General features: G+C 46.5%; 1 protein-coding gene across 1 annotated transcript in view; it reads left to right on the forward strand.

Moving 5' to 3' along the window:
* Positions 1 to 15348, forward strand: part of LOC311531363 (sodium/glucose cotransporter 1-like) — a 54255-nt gene extending 38907 nt beyond the window's left edge. Inside the window, exons 13-15 of the mRNA XM_084648661.1 lie at positions 3553 to 3768; positions 4353 to 4455; positions 13363 to 15348. Of these exons, the coding sequence (XP_084504787.1) occupies positions 3553 to 3768; positions 4353 to 4455; positions 13363 to 13580 (537 nt within the window). The 3' untranslated portion in view covers positions 13581 to 15348. The remainder of the gene's footprint in view (positions 1 to 3552; positions 3769 to 4352; positions 4456 to 13362) is intronic.
* The last annotated feature ends 3359 nt before the right edge of the window (positions 15349 to 18707 follow it).

The raw sequence follows: 18707 nt of genomic DNA on the forward strand, positions 1-18707 counted from the left end.
TGCTCCGTCCTCAGGCGCACTTTCAAAAGTTCGGCTTCGAGGTGGACGGCTGCTTGGAGGAGCCCTGGCCCTGGCCCTGGCCGGAGGAGGACTGTGGAGGATACCTCCTGTTGTTTCTGCCCCTCCCTCAATTATAGTCCTGCTTAGGAGGTCCTGGATAGCAGTGTGAGGGGGGCTGGGGCTTGAAGGGCTTTCTATGAGGTGCTGGCATGTGAATTCCCAGAGACTTGAGGGTTGCTCATGAGTCCTTGAGACTGTGCAGTCTCCAGTCCGTCTCGTCACTGTCAAATGGAAGGTCCTGTATTGTATTCTGGACCTCCACGGGGAGTCCCGAGACCTGCAGCCATGAGCTATGCCTCATTGTAATGGCCGTAGCCATAGTCCGTGCTGCTGAGTCAGTGGAGTCCAAAGCAGCTTGGAGGGAGGTTCTAGCCACCACTCTGCCCTCCTCTAGGACTGGAGCAAATTCCTGTCATGACATTGATGGGAGCAGTTGCTGAAACTTGGAGAGGGCATTCCAAGAATTGTATGCATAGTGGCTAAGTACCACCTGCTGGTCGGAAATTCGAAGTTGGAGCCCCCCAGTCGAGTATACCTTTTGACCGAACAGGTCCAGCTTCTTGGCCTCCTTATTTTCAGGGGTGGGTCCCGGTTACCCCTTCTGCAACCTGTGGTTTGCTGCATCCACCACCAAGGTCCCTGGTTGTGGGTGGGTGAAGAAGTGCTCATATCCCTTTTGTGGGACGAAGTAACGCCTCTCTACACCCCTGGCCATAGGTGGTATAGAGACCGGGGTCTGCCAGAGCACCTTCATGTTTTGTTTAGTTTTTATAGGTGGCAATGCCACCTTGAAGGGCCCCTCCAGGGCGAGTATGTTGACCATTGGGTCTGAGTCTTCCACAACCTCCTCAGTTTGCACATTGAGGTTCTGGGCCACCCTCCTAAGGAGGTCCTGGTGGGCTCCAGGAGGGACGTAGTAGTACCTGCTACTGCCTTGTCTGGTGAGGAAGAAAATGAGGCTCAAGGTGGGACAGGGTCTTCCTGCCCCTCCAGTTCCCTGGTGATGTGCTCAGGGACGTCCACCGCTGCTGAGACTGGTGGTGCTTGTGCTGCAGGCATTGGTGGTACCAGCTGTGTCGGGACACGAACAACTCTGCCCCTGACTCAGAGCCCAACCAGAGAGGGGCGGACCCGGATGGTGCCAGGGAGCGGTACTGAGGTGATGGGGAACAGTGCCGCATCATGGTGGGCTTGCCCTAGTACTGGATAGTTGGTGCTGACATCGGTGCCGCAGACGGAGCTGCAGGCAGTGCCGCCGTCAGTGCCCAAAGTGGTGTAGCAGATGTATTGGGCATCAGCGCTGCAGGATGAGCCGGGGCATGTGGCATCTGTACCTAAACCAGCGCCTGGGAATGCGAGGCGGGGTACTGTGCCCTTTTGGCAATCAATCCCACGTGGCCTCGAAAGTGTCTGGTGTGGAGGGAAGGTCCAGGCCCTCCTCCAACACCTCCCAGACCTCCTCCAACACTGACACTGGACTCAACAGACCTCCCCTCAAGGCTGGAGTCAACGGCGTCAGGACCGACGGACCAGCTTTCTGGTGTCCCGGCGTGGGACATGCCACACTGGTGTCCTGTCCACTCTTGTTGGTGGGGGAACGGCCCCTCTCCACCTTTTTCTTCTTATGTGGCACCAGAGGTTGTGATCGGTGCTGCACCGATGAGCTGGCCTTCCGCGCAGGGGAGTGGTGCCGATGCTCCTTATGAGAGTCCTTCCTCGGCGCCTGCGCACCAAGGCTGGTGTGCTGTGCACCGAGGCTGCTGGTGCCCTCTCTTGTGCCGGCTGAGGCTGGAGAGCAAACTCCATGAAAAGGAGTTTCAGCTGATCGTGTCTCTTCCTTTTGGTTCTGGGTTTGAAGCCTCTGCAAATACTACACTTGTCCTGCAAATGTCCCTCTCCCAGGCACTTCAGACAAGTGGTGTGTGGATCCCTTCTGGGCATACGCTTACCACACCTATCACACGGCTTGAACCCCTGGGGCCTGGTGAGGGGGGAACCCCCAACTTTAACTAACTAAGAAACTAACTACTATAATAATGATTAACAATACGTACAGGAAAAAACACTAGGAAAGCACTTGCTAAAGCAAGAGACAAGCTGCTCCAACAACCGTCACTGGCGGTAAGAAGGAACTGGCGAGTCGGCAGGGGCCTATGTACACTGCCATGAAGGCGCTACTCCAGGGGGCTCTGCAGCTGACCCGACGGGTACTGCTAGGGTAAAACCTTCCAATGATCATGCACACGCACACACACATTGGAATGGACATGTGCAAGCACTCGAAGAAGAAGAAGAGCTATATACAATGAGTTCCCAAAGAAACTGAGATAAACAGTGTGAGGTAAATCACCACATAGAATGCTCCGACTCTAGGTGTGGGCAGTGAGAAGGAACTGAGAAGGGTAGAGGCCGTGCTGCCCTTAAATAGACAGAGAAGGGACTAGAGCTCCGGGGCATGAGCACCACCCCTGTGGGTACTGCTAGGCAAAGTTTTCCAGCTTCGTTGTGATGGGTGCTCACACATCTCAGAGGAATACACATCTGCAGCCCGGGTATGTCTATGCTACTCGTCGGATTGGTGGGCAGCAATTGATCCAGTGGGGGTCGATTTATCGCGTCTAGTCTAGACACAATAGATCGACCCCCAAGTGCTCTCCCGTCGACTCCTGTACTCCACTGCCGTGAGAGGCGCAGGCAGAGTCGATGGGGGAGCATCAGCAGTTGACTCACCGCAGTGAAGACATTGCGGTGAGTAGATCTAACTACGTCGACTTCAGCTACGTTATTCACATTGCTGAAGTTGCGTATCTTAGATCGATTCCCTTCCCCCCCTCCACCAGTGTAGGCCAGGCCTTGAAGAAGAACCTTACTTCTAATGTCTGTGTGCAAATTGCATGTCATTCTTGAGAGAGAATTTATTTTAAAAACAAGCTCTGCAGTGCTGCTGTTCTTTCTTAGAACCCTTGCCAATAAGCCAGCACTCAAGAGCAAACCTTCAACAACAAAGTAGCAAGTACAGGCTAGCACTCCCAAGCCATCCTACAGTTAACAGCGTAGCAGCTGTGTTAGTCTGTATCCGCAAAAAGAAAAGGAGGACTTGTGGCAATTTGTTAGTCTCTAAGGTGCCACAAGTCCTCCTTTTCTTCCTACAGTTAACCTGTGTGTAATTTCAATGAGGGAAGTGGGGCTCAAGGTTCTAAGATGCAGTTTTATACAGAAAAGACAAGAATTACTTTTAAAATCAGGAAAAGCAAAAGACTTTTGGAGATTCTCCTGTTGTCCTAACCCAGTACATTTTAATAACTGGTTTGGTTCTGGCCAATAAGAATGCTCATGTTCTCTCTATTCTTAACCACTTGTTGCTGTAGTTTGCTCACGTGTCCAATGGCAGCATTACATATTGTATTGATATTGAGAGATTAAAAGAGGTGATGTATTTCTATATCCACAACAGCTCTTTCTGATAATTCTGCGGGTCACTTTCTTTTGCAGGGTGCTTTCTGGGGCTTGTTCATTGGGCTGGTCGTTGGGCTGAGTCGAATGATTGCAGAGTTTGCCTATGGTTCTGGAAGCTGTGTAAACCCCAGCAACTGTCCAAAGATCATTTGTGGAGTTCATTACCTTTACTTTGCTATAATCCTTTTTGGGATCTCCACCATCGTCATTCTGGGTATCTCATTGATAACTAAACCCATTCCTGATGTACATGTGAGTATCATTGTCTCTCCTGCTCTTTTATTCCCCCTCCTGCTCCCTGAGCTACTGGAGAGCAATGGAAAAACCCATCACTTTAATTTACACTTTACAAGTATTAATAAGTATATTCAACCCTAGAATTTAGAGTATGCAAATCATATAGGATCCTCCCAGCTAATTGGGTTCACAGTGAAATTTTACATCTTCCCCAAATTATTCCTTGGTCCTGATGTCTCTGGAAATGCAGCACTCTCTGCTAGATAAACAGTATTCTGGAGATTATTCTGTAATCAGAAACACCTTGAAGACATTATATAGTATAAAATGTGGAATAATACTGAAAGTTGACCCCAAAGAGCCACAAACAGTAGGTGGTACATTTTCTGTGGTGTAGCAAAGATTTCAAGAATGAAGCTATTAAGGAAGGGAAACAGGAATAGTCTCCTACAGTATCTCCCTACTCTTATGAGATCCCTAATTATCCCTGAATATTATTTATCAAACATTCATGACCCCCAAATACTATACCAATCTCAATTTGCTGATTTCAGTACTCTAAGGCTGCAGCTTTATAAGCTCATTTTGTTTAATGGCAGCTCTATGGCTTGTGCTGGACTCTGCGGAACAGCAAGGAGAAGCGTATTGACCTGGACGCAGATGAGAGGATTGAGGTACTTGAGAGTAAAGAGGATGAATCAGGTGATTTCTGAATAAAATTCTGTTTAGATTTGTAGAAGCCATCAACATATTTGAGGTCCCTAACTTCGTTCCTGATGAAACAATGAAGTGCCTTGTACGCCCTTGAAAACAGATGCTGAAGGGCTAGTAGGCACAGAGAGTTAGTGCACTCATTTTTCACCACTCTTGGTCTGTTGGGTCTGATGTAGATTGGGAGTGAAATGAACTACATGATGGCAGTCTAGTTCCCTGTTGATTTTTGTGCATAGCACAAAAGACTTCATGTAATTAGATGAGAGACTCAGGGCTAGAACAAAGGGGGTGGTGCTGGTGAGGGGTGATGGCAGAGCTGTGCGAAAGGACCGAACAAAGATGTATTTGGAAGTGGTGTGTTGGGGGTTAGCTTTTGGAACAGTAAAGGTGGTGCACAGCAGGGTGAAGATGTTTTCCCAGAATTGCACTGGGGAAACTTGCACAAAACTCTGCCTGGCTTCAGGCTCTGATACCAAGCATCACTGAATTCAGCCATTTAATAAAAAGAAAAAAATACAAAAACAGTGGAATAAGTAGAGAGAAACGTGCACTGTGACCTGCTTCTCAATCTCAGGCTGAAGAGTCTATAGACTGCTAAGGCCTCTGTGCACCATGTAAGCAGAGCAAAGTTGCCTTAAATCAGCCAGAAGTAGTTGGTAGAGAATTGGAGCCAACTAGGGGGGAGCTTTTCTTGACCTGCTGCTCACAAACTGGGAAGAATTAGTAGGGGAAGCAAAAGTGGATGGGAATCTGGGAGGCAGTGACCATGAGTTGGTTGAGTTCAGGATCCTAACACAGGGAAGAAAGGTAAGCAGCAGGATACGGACCCTGGACTTCAGGAAAGCAGACTTCGACTCCCTCAGGGAACAGATGGGTAGGATCCCCTGGGGGACTAACATGAAGGGGAAAGGAGTCCAGGAGAGCTGGCTGTATTTCAAGGAATCCCTGTTGAGGTTACAGGGACAAACCATCCCGATGTGTCGAAAGAATAGTAAATATGGCAGGCGACCAGCTTGGCTTAACGGTGAAATCCTAGCAGATCTTAAGCATAAAAAAGAAGCTTACAAGAAGTGGAAGGTTGGACATATGACCAGGGAAGAGTATAAAAATATTGCTCTGGCATGTAGGAATGAAATTAGGAGGGCCAAATCGCACCTGGAGCTGCAGCTAAAGCGAGAGATGTTAAGAGTAACAAGAAGGGTTTCTTCAGGTATGTTGGCAACAAGAAGAAAGCCAAGGAAAGTGTGGGCCCCTTAATGAATGAGGGAGGCAACCTAGTGACAGAGGATGTGGAAAAAGCTAATGTACTCAATGCTTTTTTTGCCTCTGTCTTCACGAACAAGGTCAGCTCCCAGACTGCTGTGCTGGGCATCACAACATGGGGAATAGATGGCCAGCCCTCTGTGGAGAAAGAGGTGGTTAGGGACTATTTAGAAAAACTGGACATCCACAAGTCCATGGGGCCGGATGAGTTGCATCCGAGAGTGCTAAAGGAACTGGCAGCTGTGATTGCAGAGCCATTGGCCATTATCTTTGAAAACTCGTGGCGAACGGGGGAAGTCCCGGATGACTGGAAAAAGGCTAATGTAGTGCCAATCTTTAAAAAAGGGAAGGAGGAGGATCCTGGGAACTATAGGCCAGTAAGCCTCACTTCAGTCCCCGGAAAAATCATGGAGCAGGTCCTCAAAGAATCAATCCTGAAGCACTTACATGAGAGGAAAGTGATCAGGAACAGTCAGCATGGATTCACCAAGGGAAGGTCATGCCTGACTAATCTAATCGCCTTCTATGATGAGATTACTGGTTCTATGGATGAAGGGAAAGTAGTGGATGTATTGTATCTTGACTTTAGCAAAGCTTTTGACACGGTCTCCCCCATAGTATTCTTGTCAGCAAGTTAAAGAAGTATGGGCTGGATGAATGCACTATAAGGTGGGTAGAAAGTTGGCTAGATTGTCGGGCTCAACGGGTAGTGATCAACGGCTCCATGTCTAGTTGGCAGCTGGTGTCAAGTGGAGTGCCTCAGGGGTCGGTCCTGGGGCTGGTTTTGTTCAATATCTTCATAAATGATCTGGAGGATGGTATGGATTGCACTCTCAGCAAATTTGTGGATGATACTAAACTGGGAGGAGTGGTAGATACGCTGGAGGGCAGGGATAGGATTCAGAGGGACCTAGACAAATTGGAGGATTGGGCCAAAAGAAATCTGATGAGGTTCAATAAGGATAAGTGCAGAGTCCTGCACTTAGGACGGAAGAACCCAATGCACAGCTACAGACTAGGGACCGAATGGCTAGGCAGCAGTTCTGCGGAAAAGGACCTAGGGGTGACAGTGAACGAGAAGCTGGATATGAGCCAGCAGCGTGCCCTTGTTGCCAAGAAGGCCAATGGCATTTTGCGATGTATAAGTAGGGGCATAGCGAGCAGATCGAGGGACGTGATCGTCCCCCTCTATTCGACATTGGTGAGGCCTCATCTGGAGTACTGTGTCCAGTTTTGGGCCCCACACTACAAGAAGGATGTGGATAAATTGGAGAGAGTCCAGCGAAGGGCAACAAAAATGATTAGGGGTCTGGAACACATGAGTTATGAGGAGAGGCTGAGGGAACTGGGATTGTTTAGTCTGCAGAAGAGAAGAATGAGGGGGGATTTGATAGCTGCTTTCAACTACCTGAGAGGTAGTTCCAGAAAGGATGGTTCTAGACTATTCTCAGTGGTGGAAGAGGACAGGACAAGGAGTAATGGTCTCAAGCTGCAGTGGGGGAGGTTTAGGTTGGATATTAGGAAAAACTTTTTCACTAGGAGGGTGGTGAAACACTGGAATGCATTGCCTAGGGAGGTGGTGGAATCTCCTTCCTTAGAAGTTTTTAAGGTCAGGCTTGACAAAGCCCTGGCTGGGATGATTTAATTGGGTATGGGTCCTGCTTTTGAGCAGGGGGTTGGACTAGATGACCTCCTGAGGTCCCTTCCAACCCTGATATTCTATGATTCTATGCTCCTTGCAAGGCATCTCTTTTCCAGCAGAACGTTGGAGCTGCCGTCTGTGCAGCTACCCTCCCTAACCTTACCTTGTGTAAGAGACAGAGGGAGCATGTTGGAGGGAAGGCGGGTTGAGGAAGGAAAGTGGGTGTGGCTGCCCCTGCTGCAAATGGCCGTGTAGTGGAAGAGGGCCGGGGGTGAAGATCTGGCCCATTATTATGTACCCAACATTTTTCAGTCCTGTCGCAAATCATGTATATTTAAGTATTTATAATGTGCTTGAATCAGCTTAGTGACGTGAGCTACCAGTGAGCATTTGTGAGCTACCAGTGTTTTCAGATATATCACGGCTAACGGGGAACAAACTGTTCTTCTTTGAGTAGATGCAGGCCCATATTCCACTTAGGATGTATGCTCGCCCAGAACACTGGAGCTATGTGTCTGTCCGAAGAAACAGAGGAGCTGTTCCCTGTCAACTGTGCTGAGGAAAAGGTTGCATAAGACCAGTTGAGATCATTCCAAATCTTGGAGTGACTCTTCCACCTCCCCCAGGAAAAACGTGGACCAGCACGGAGTTGATGCTGGCACACAGGATGGTACGGGTATCTCCATCCCTTCTTTGGTACCGAGTAAGGAGGTCAGAAACCCTGTACTGTTGAGTCTGGTTCCAGCCTCCGGGTGTCTGTTTAGTCTGGTACCAATGAGGGAAATTCTGGTACTGACTGTTTCCACACTGAGAGCATACCAGGCAGCTACAGACTTCTGCTTTTCTGTCCCAACTTCTCCTTTGGTCCAGGACTTTGCCAGGGTTGTATCATCTCTTGCCCCATTGATTGAACAAGCCACTGACCCCTCAGGTCTGTTTGCACTGCACCCCAGTGTTCCCCTTCCACATGTTGTGGAAGCAGGGCTGGTACTGGGATTGATACAGGGGACCTCAGTACCGGGAAACTCCTCGGACCACTGCAGTTGGCTCTGCAAATGCTTCTGTGGTGGCTTTCACTGCCCTTGACATCAGTATCATAAGACACCCCAGCATCACTGTTCAATTCAGGACCAAAAGTCCCTTCTGGCACCAGCATGCTCTGTACCAACAGTATCATTTCTATTAGCAGTGCTGCCTCCTGCTTTGTTCCTACTCACTCCCTTTGGTCTCGCTCTGTCCTTATCTCCAGGATCCCGAGGCTCCTCTGTGTCTGAGTTGGTGTCATCGTTCTCCTGTTCTCCATCACCTACCAGCATTGGGAGCTGTTGATTGACTGTTACGGGTACCAGGATTGGCACACGTCTTGTGGTCAGGATGGAGGGCCCTGGCTCGGCACCTACTGGCCACCAATGCCTTACCCATGTCCGTGGCCTCCATGGAATCCGTGGAATGCCCCTCAGTTTTGGAGGTCCTGCTCTTCGTCTTGCTCAAAGGCAAGATCATCAGCCAGGACGTGGTGTGACTGTCCATCCTCCGCAGGCCCAGGCACTGGCGATGCTTCACCCTGCAGAGTCTTCAGAGTCCTCCCATAAAGGCCCATCAGCCCTGGAACAGGATCTGGTTTGGCTCAGCTAAGGGCCTCATCTTTGTCTTCAGACGATTCCGTGCTGCCCAGCTCATCCTCCCCTTTGGTACTGGGGGATTTTAAGATATACCAAGTCCTTTTGCAACAAGTAGCTGCTTCCCTCGGTATCCAAGTGGAGTTCTTGCAAGAGAACACCCACAAATTATTGGATATCTGCAGCTGTCTGCCCTGGTAGAATTGCCCTTCCTATCAATGATGCGCTCCCTGAACCAGTTAAGGCCCTCTGGAGCATGCTGGCTTTGGTACTGCCTGCAGATAAGCACATGGAAAAGCATTGTTTCATTCCCATGCAGGGATTTGAGGGGTTTTACTCCCATCCAGCCCCAAATTCCTTAGCTGTAACTGTGGTGAATAACAGCCAGGCAGGGCTGGTTTAAATCCAACCGCAAGTATAGGAATTCTATATGATTGGACCTCATGGGCAGGAAGATTTACACCTCACAGATGTGAATTGCTAACCAGCAAGCCTTACTGTCCAAGTACGATTTTTTAACTGGACAACTGTGTCAAAGTCTGCAGAGCAGCTCCCTGAGGCCTCACAAGAGGAATTTTGACATTTGTCACTGAGGGCTGCTTGCTGGCTAAGATGTCGTTGCAGTCCACACCAGAGGTCACAGACACCTCAGCCAGAGTGATGGCCTCCACGGTCACCATGAGGAGGGCTTCCTGGCTGCAGAATTTGGGCAGTGCCCCTAATGTCCAGCAAGCCATTGAGGATTTGCCCTTCAATGGCTAAACACTGGTTTTGGACAAAATGGCTGCACTCCTTTGATTCCCGGGCCACCCTGTGGTCTTTGGGGTGTAGACCCCAGCCAGTAGGGCGTGCAACAGCAGTATCATCTGCAGTGCATGCTTGGCCAGCCTTTCGCTCCTCTGAGGCAATGGGACTACCCCAGAAAGAGGGAGAGACCCCACAGGAGAAAGCAGTTGGACTCGGGGTTTGGCCCCTCCCTGGCGCCCTCCACATGCCCATTTTGATTCCTTGGTCCAGAGCATTATTCCCATCCTTGCTCCTCCCTCCTCATCTCCCCCTTTTGGGGACAGGCTGGCCTGTTTTCACAATGCTTGGGGCTTGATTACCACTGACAGCTGGATCTGTCAGATTGGGTTATGCCACCCAGTTTCTCTACACACCATCTCCCCATCCTCCCTCCTAGTCCCTCTTCAGGGACCCCTCTCTCGTGAGATACTGCTCCTCAAGCAGGTACCCAGATCCAAGGGAGGAGTAAGACCTATGCTTGTCTTTCACGGCCTCAAATATATCAGGTACATGAGGTTCCAAATCCTTGTCTATCTAATATTCTCCTTGCATTGTCTCAGAACGACTGGTTTGCTGCTCTGGACCTTCAGGATGACTACTTCCTTGTGGCAATTTTGCTGAGCCACAGAAAATTCCTTCAATTTGTCATGGCAGAGCACCACTTTCAGTACACAGTGCTTCCATTCAGCCTCTCTTCTCTTTCCCCCTCCCCTCCAGGTTTTTACCAAATGCATGGTCGTTGTTACAGCATATTTCAGGAAGAAAGGAATTCACGTCTTCCTGTATCTGAATGACTGGTTACTGAGGGACAGAACTCCAGAGAGGAAGTTCTTGTTCACATCAGCACCACGCTGTGCTCGCATGGCTGTCTGGGTCTCATCCTAAACATTGGGAAGGCAACCTTGTTTCCGCTGAGAAAATTGAGTTCATTGGGGCCCTCTCAAATTCCATGATGTCAAAAGTGTTTCTGCTGATTGACTGTTTTCAGATAATTCACCACCATTGCCTCAGTCTGCAGTCTTAGCCTTCCACAACAGTTTGGACGTGTCTGAGACTCTTGGGCTGCATTCCCGCTTGAATGCAGGTGGTCCAGTTTGCAAGTCTGCACCTTCAAATGTGGCTCAGGAAGGTTTACCATCCTACTCTTCACCCTCTAGACAGACTGGTCCATCTTCTTCCACTGGCCCTGGACTTCTTGCAGTGGTGGATGCATCCAGAGAATGTTTGCCAAGGCGTTCCCTTTATCTAGCTCTTGCCAACCATGTTGGTTGTTACTGATGCCTCTCTGAGGGATTGGAGGGCGCACGTTGGGTCACTGAAAATACAAGGGCTGTGGTTGGAACAGGAGTAATCACTCCATATCAACATGCTGGAGCTGTGGGCCATCTGCAATGCACGTCATGCTTTTCGGGACTGTATCAGAGACTCAGTGGTTCACATACTTACCGACAATACCGTCGTGGTGTATTATGTGAATAAAAAAGGGGGAGCAGACTCCAGGTGGCTCTGCCTTCTGGCGATCAGGTTGTGGTAGTTTTGCATCGAGGAGAGCATTATTTAAACAGCTATTCATTTGCCTGGGGTTCAGAATCATCTTGCAGACCATCTCAGCAAGTATTTTTCCCTGAGTGATGAGTGGTCCCTGAAGACAAGGTCTTCCGGGTCATCTTCACAGCTTGGTGCATCCTTTCCCCCAATCCTGATCATTCCTTGGATCATCCTCAAACTGAAACTGGATTGGGACAAGCTCATTCTTGTCCCAGTGTGGCCGAGACAGTGCTGGTTCTCCGACCTTCAGCCTCTTGTACCACCACTTCCCCATCCCGACTTCCTCCCTCAGAACCAAGGCTGCACCTTGCATCCTGCACTCAGCTCCCTGCATCTCATGGATGAATGAGGAGGAAGAGCAGTGTACAGCAGCTATCCAACAAATTCTCCTTAACAGTAGAAAACCCTCCACCTGGATGGCCTATTCAGCAAAATGGAAGTGATTTTCAGTGTGGTCACTAGCCTGTGGAATCCAGTGAACCCTGGCCTCTATTCTGGACATTTTGGAGTACCCGCTTCGCCTTCAGTTGTTGGGTCTTGTGTTTAGTACATTGAAAGTGCATCTGGCAGTGGTATCGGCATTTCATCCCTGCCATTCAAAGCAGATCAGTCTTTTCCAGTGCCATGTTATCAAGAGTCTAAAAAGGGCTCCTTTGTCTATATCCTCTGGTCTGAGAGCCAGTACCTCTGTGGAACTTTAACTCAGTCCTAGCAGCCTTAATGGGACCTCTGTTCGAGCCTCAGGCATCTTGTCCCTTTCCACTTCTGTGTCAGAAAACAGCATTCCTGGTGTTGATAACATCAGCAAGGCAAGTGTGAGTTGCAGGCTTTAATGGCAGAGCCTCCTTATACACAATTCTCGGAAGACAAAGTGACTTTGTGATTGCATCCAAAATTTTTGTCCCAAGTGGTCTCTCAATTTCATTTGACCCAGGTGGTATATTTACCTGTGTTCTTTCCTAAGCCACATTCCTCTCCAGAGGAACAGTGTTTCCACACCTTATATGTTAGGCGATGTCTAACCTTCTGTCTGGGCAGGACATAATGGTTTCGTGTTTTGCCTCGTTTGTTTGTGTCATGTGCAGATGGCATGAAGAGTCGAGCAGTTTCTTCACCGACTGTATACAAATGGACAACATCCTGCATCAAGGCTGCATATGAAATAGCTTTGGCTACCCCCCTTCAGTAGGGGCAAGCTCTTTCTACAAGGGTGCAAGCAATGTCCATAGCATTCCTCCATGATTTCCATATTGGACATTTGCAGGGCAGCTACGTGGTCATAGATACATATGTTCATGAACCATTATGCCGTAGCTGCATCTTCCAGGGTGGATGGAGGCTGTGGTAGAGTGGTCCTGATGTCCTTGTTTAGGTAAACTCTGAGCCCTGCCTCCTGGAGGGGGTACTGCTTGTTTGTCACCTAAGTGGAAGACCTCTCTGCATCTACTTGAAGAAGAAATGGTTTCTTATTTCTTCAAGATGTGATGCAGATGTGTATTCCATGACCTACCCTCTGTCCCTTCTGCATCAGAATCTCGTTTCCAGGCATTCAATGTGAGGAAACTCAAGGAGGGCCAGGGTGGCACTATCTCATGTAGCTGGGGAGGGGCTATGGCCACAGGGCATGAACACTGCCCCTCTACGGGTACTTTAAGGCAAATTTCTCCAGCTCTGGTGCATTGGGCCATGCATACACCTAGGTGGAATACATGTCTGCCTAAGATCTCAAAGAACACAGGTACAGTAAATACTGATTTCTTAGTGAACTGGAAAGCATAGGGATTTGTAGGGTACAAAAGAATTGACTGCAATGCTATTTGGTGGTCATGAATCACTCACTTCACAGGTCTGCTGTGGAATTACAATATTCATCTTAGAGAGCTTTTGAATCATTAAGACCACGAATTCGGGGCTGTTATTTCAATTACAAGAGTCTCTTCAGAATGCTTTGTATTACTGAGACCTTGTTTTAGTGCCAATCTTATAGGTCCACACACACCATGTTTCTTGACCATTGTGTTGTTCTCTCTATCACAGAAGAAGGCGATGAAGGACAAGGGTTCCTGAAGAAGGCCTACAACTGGTTCTGTGGCTTCGATCAGAAAAAAGAGGCCAAACTGAGCAAAGAGGAGCAGGAAGCGATGGAGAAGAAACTGACTGACACTTCCGAGGTGCCATTCTGGAGAAATATTGTGAACATCAATGGGGTCATTCTATTGGCCGTGGCTATATTCTGTCATGCCTTCTTTGCATAAATCCAACCTTACACTCCAGAGTTTTTATGAAGGTCTAACTCAAGTTAATTTTCCTTTTGAATTTGCACTGTATTCTTCAAAAGATAAACAACACTACACTAGATACACGTATTAGACTAGTAAGCTGAGATTGAATTCATTAAATTGATTTATTCATTGTTATTTTTAGAAGTTGGTGACACTAGTTTGATTTCTATGCCCCTTTTTCCTTGCTTTAGATCCCTAAAGTGATCCCGGTTTTTTTTAGTTCAGCTGTATGGAGGGCTGTGCTATAGATTCAGGATAAATGAATCCTTTCAAAATATAGGCTGCCTTATGTAAGTTCCCTATGCATGACATTTTATTGATGTATTCCTTTGCTACTATAGCTATTTTTTTCAGTAGAATTTTTCCGCCTCTAGTCTCTGTTCCATATGTTATGCTATTTTCCAGTGGACTGTTTCCTCTCGACTCTTTGTTCACTTTTTCTCCTAAGTGAAATATGAACCCCAGTAGCTTCTGAGTTTAACTTTTGTATTTGTTCTGTGTGAGTTGGTTTGAAATTAGTCAAAACAAGTCTGGCCAGCCCTAATAAGAGTTGTGTTTATGCCTGACTCTTCAAGATTAGCTTTAAAAGTTCGTACACAGACTGTACATTTAGTTTTAATATGAATTTATCCTTGAATGTAAAAGCTTTATTTTTAAAAATATATTCTTGTTGATTTTGCTTCCCCGGCATGATATGTCAAAGTTAGCATCCATTTGCATTTACTTTAGACCTCCATTTTATAAGGAAGGCCCTAGTGTACTCTTAATTCCCCTTCTTAGTTAGTGGATTTACCACCTGGCAATTCTTTATCATGGGTGAATGTTCTAAGCATCAGAACACTGGCCTTGTGTCTTGCTTCCAAGTACACAAAGACATTACAGTATTTTTCCTGCCAAATTATGAATCTTCCTTCTCTGACAATTTCGCTACGAAATTTCATTCATGCCATGAGTAAGACTGTTACACTATAGTTTCCCCAAGGAAAACAGTCTCTGCTCTGACACTATCTAAACCATTCCACTTGTCTTCACCTTATTTGGGACTGTGAGACAGTGATGAGGCAATGATCCTGGTTTGGGTCTCAGAGACCAATATGATGAGACAATGTGTGATACTGCAAGTCCAGGTTGAAAAGTGAAAATAGATAGAACTTCTTACCATCTAATTCATCTTCCCCAGGAGGCATGGATACAGAGAAGGCACTTGGGAAATTCCCAGTTGGCACAGTTAATCTGTATTACAATCCTTTGTTGCCTTATCTACTACAGCTTCCTACACAGTGAGGTGTAACATGCATCTCATCTACCAGCAGTATTGTACAGCATTGTGAACTGTGCTACAACATGTAACAGGGAAGCCAATGTGGTCTTCTGTAAATCCCTTTAACTTTCATCACACTGTGCTGTTGTCTCACAGTCTGTTGCTACTTCAGAGGAGTGCATAACAGAATGTACTGTCCTCTTGCAGCTGCAATATGATCTTCAGTATAATTCTGTCTCCCTACAGAATCCTGACATGTACTGCACCGTGCCAAATCAAATCAGTATAATCTAAATCCTAATGCAAACTGTCTTCTTGTAATGAATACAGCAGCAGGGAGCATCTTAAGTCATCACTTCTATTGTGCTGTGGAATTCATTATATTTCACTAACTGTGAAGGCTTGTATGTATTAAAATTTTTCTAAAGTGTCTGGGGTCTGCAAAGTCAAGAGTTCGTTGTATAAGACAATGGAAAATGTAAAAAATAAAAAAAATTCTCTTTGATTAAATGCTGAAATCAGATCTCTTCAGTCCTGATCACTTGCACACCTGGGAGTCCGATGCCAATGTCTAGGGGTCTAGTATCATACGGTGGCTCTGGGCTGCTGTAGCAGATGAGAAACTGGTAAATGAGCCCTTCTTGTGGATGACGCAGCTCCTTCTTAGCTATTGTTTGTAACTACCCTGAAAACACTGAGATCAGACCTTTTGGATAAAGGCAGAAATAACACAGCTGGATCTCCCAGCCAAGCTGAGCAGCCTATACCATGACACCCTTCTTGGGCATTCTTGATAGTCAAGGTCTGTCATGCTTGTATGTTTCATTTCTCCACCCAGGCTGAGTAATGAAGCTTTTTAAAAATATAGACTGAGAATTGCAGGGACAAACATTTGAAACACATGTGAAGTGACCTGACAACTAGAGCTGGCAGAATCCAGGGTTCACAACCATAGACAAAGCTGACTGCATCTTAGGATAATTTGTCTTGCCCTGTGGGAGTTCTACTAAACGCTGCCTGTGAAACTGTATGTCTCAGCGATTGGTGATGGGACATGGAGCCGTTCAACTCCATCGTTGGTTGGTAAGTGTTACTATCTGATGTCACTTTCATGGGTTTTATTAATCGAGTTGGTGGTTTCAGTCCAATTTCTAGCAGACCTACTGTCTGCATCACATAGGTGCTGTTAAACTGGTGCATATCAGTAGACAAAGTCAAGGACTAAAGTGCACAGGAATTGAAAATCCCCCTTCCTGTAGAGATGGGGGAGGCAGATTCTGGTCTCACATCATTGTAAATCTGGAATTTCTGAGGTCAGTGGAGTTACTTTAGAAAAACATCAGGGCACCCTCATGACATGATGTAATCAAATAGCAAGAGATTTTTTGGGACAGGTTAGCATAGCCTGTCATGTTTTCGTATCTAGATGTATACATTTCTTATAAAATAGTTCTGCAAACCTACATTAATTTCTAGTGATATAAAGGAAGAACCATGTAGTGAAAAATCTGTAAGTATCTAGGCTAATAGCACTCTGAGCCATAAACAGTATTGATTTATAAAGAACAAATGCTGTCAGGCAAGTGTGATCTTTCGTTAATAGAATTACTAAATTAGGGTCAAATCCTGTGAGGTGCTGATTACCCTCATTTCAACCCTACTCTCATTTTATTTTCTGTATCCTTGTAACTGAAGTATCTGAGCATTTCCCAGACATGAATGAATATGCTTGAGAATGTGCTGTGAACTAGGGAAGCAAAATCACTTGTGAAGTCTGTGGCTTAGTTAGAAACAGAACCCTGATCTCCCAAATCCCAGTCCAGTGCCTTAGCCTCCAAGGCCATGGGGAGTATAGAGCACTCAGCACCGCACAGGCCTGAGACCTTAAGGCACAAAGTGAATGTAGTAGATGTAATACATTCAGATTTAATAAAGTATCTAACTGTTCGCAGACTGACTCAAAATTCATTCCAAATTGGTTTGGCTAGGAACACTTCCATATATTAAAAACTGACTGGAGGTCCACGCACAAGGGTAATGACAAATTGCAATGTATTGTATTGAGGTGATGATTGACAGATGGGGTAAATGATGTATTGGAACACTGGTAGTTTTCTCTGACGAGACCTTGAATTTGTTTGATTCAGATACTGGAGGGAGGTATGAATCTGCTGCACTGGATATGGAGGCTGAAGAGGGACAGTGAGGATATGAGTAGGTAGTGGGATAATGGAGTAAACTAGAGAGGCTGCTGGCAAGTGAAGGAGGTTTTTTTTTCTAATGCAGTGTAGGCTGCCCAGCTGTTTTTCTTTGTGTTCTGCATGAGACACAAACAACTGTAATAGAAGCTAACTAGAGCAGCAGGGGAAGGGAGCTGCATTTATATAGCTCTCATTCTGCTTACGTTAAAATAACGTACCACTAACAGATGTAACAACAGAGGACAACTGATCACTAGGAATTATGATGAAAACTGCATTCAACAGGGCTTCATGCCATTGTTCAGTGAAATGTGTATAGAGGATCAATTCCAGTGCAGATCTGGGATGGAAACACCTTGGGTGCACATATATTCTCTCCAGTGACTTCAGTGCAAGAGACTTTTACCTTCAGTGCAAGAGACCCCTGCTGGGAGAGACTGGGATAGAGCATCTGAGTTTTTCCTGAAGTCACCAGTCCCGCCCCATTCCCTTTAGTGTGAGAGGCTCAGGCTAGAGTAGCTGTGAGTGCCCCCAGCCAGCAGCACTTACACTGTTCTATGGATTGACTCTAACTGGAAGAATCACAAACTGGAGTAAATGTAAACTCACACAGGTAGAACGTGTACCTGTTCTCTACAGAGAATGATGCTCGGACAGACTGAACTCCCTCACAGCCTGTCCTTATATTAGAAGAGGCTGAAACTCAAGTAACTGAGAGTTGATATTCAAAATTGTCTTTGTAACAGACCACTGTAATAGTTATGGAAATCTTTTATCAATAGCAACACCTTGATGTCTAGGCAAGGCAATAGAGGGAGAAGTCTGCAAAAGCAGTTGCCCTTGCTAGCATGGGTCTGAGGTTCAGAGTTTTAGTGTACTGGTTTTGCATTTGGGTACGACAAACCGTTCTCCTTTTTACAGATATTATAGTAATTAACAGTGAACCAAAATTGAAGGTCCTCACTTAGTTTTTACTTTCTCCTTAGACAAAATGCCAGCTGATGTCTTTTCCTTTTGACATAAGTCTGATCCTACAACTCTTCACACAAAAAGATGGGAGAAAAATTTTCCTTTGGAGCATCAAAAAATAGAATTAAAAGCTGCCGTTTCCCAAAGCTTCTAAAACTTACACTGGTGTTTAATGGCTTTTAATTCCTGCCCCAGATGAGCATATTTTAACAGCATATAAGAACACATGGTAAGCATATCCGTGAGCAGATACAGTCGGCGGGTCCTTATCCTTCCAGAAAATAAGGGTGAGAAAAACAATATAAACCTTTGTGCCTCCAGGATGAGATTCCCCCACATGGAAAGGGTCAACACAAGACCTATACATAGGGGTGAATTCCACTCCCAGTGAGCATAGTTACCCGCCCGCACCACTTCATCTGTCATTCTCGTAATCAGAAAACCTTCTTCATTAACTGACAGTGATGGCTGGCTAAGCTGAAAATGTGATCTCTGCATGTGTAAGTGAACTCATCTCATTGATCCATGACCATATTAATTATAGCTGGGTCTTAATCGCTGTTGGCATCAAGCTAAAAAGACAAATAAATTATTATCGATGTACGAGTTTGTCTACATGCTGATGGCGTCACAATGTAGAACAACACTTTGGGGAGCATAAAAACATAG

Source organism: Lepidochelys olivacea, assembly GCF_965140295.1.
Source record: "Lepidochelys olivacea isolate rLepOli2 genome assembly, chromosome: 15".
Lineage (NCBI taxonomy): Eukaryota > Metazoa > Chordata > Testudines > Cheloniidae > Lepidochelys > Lepidochelys olivacea.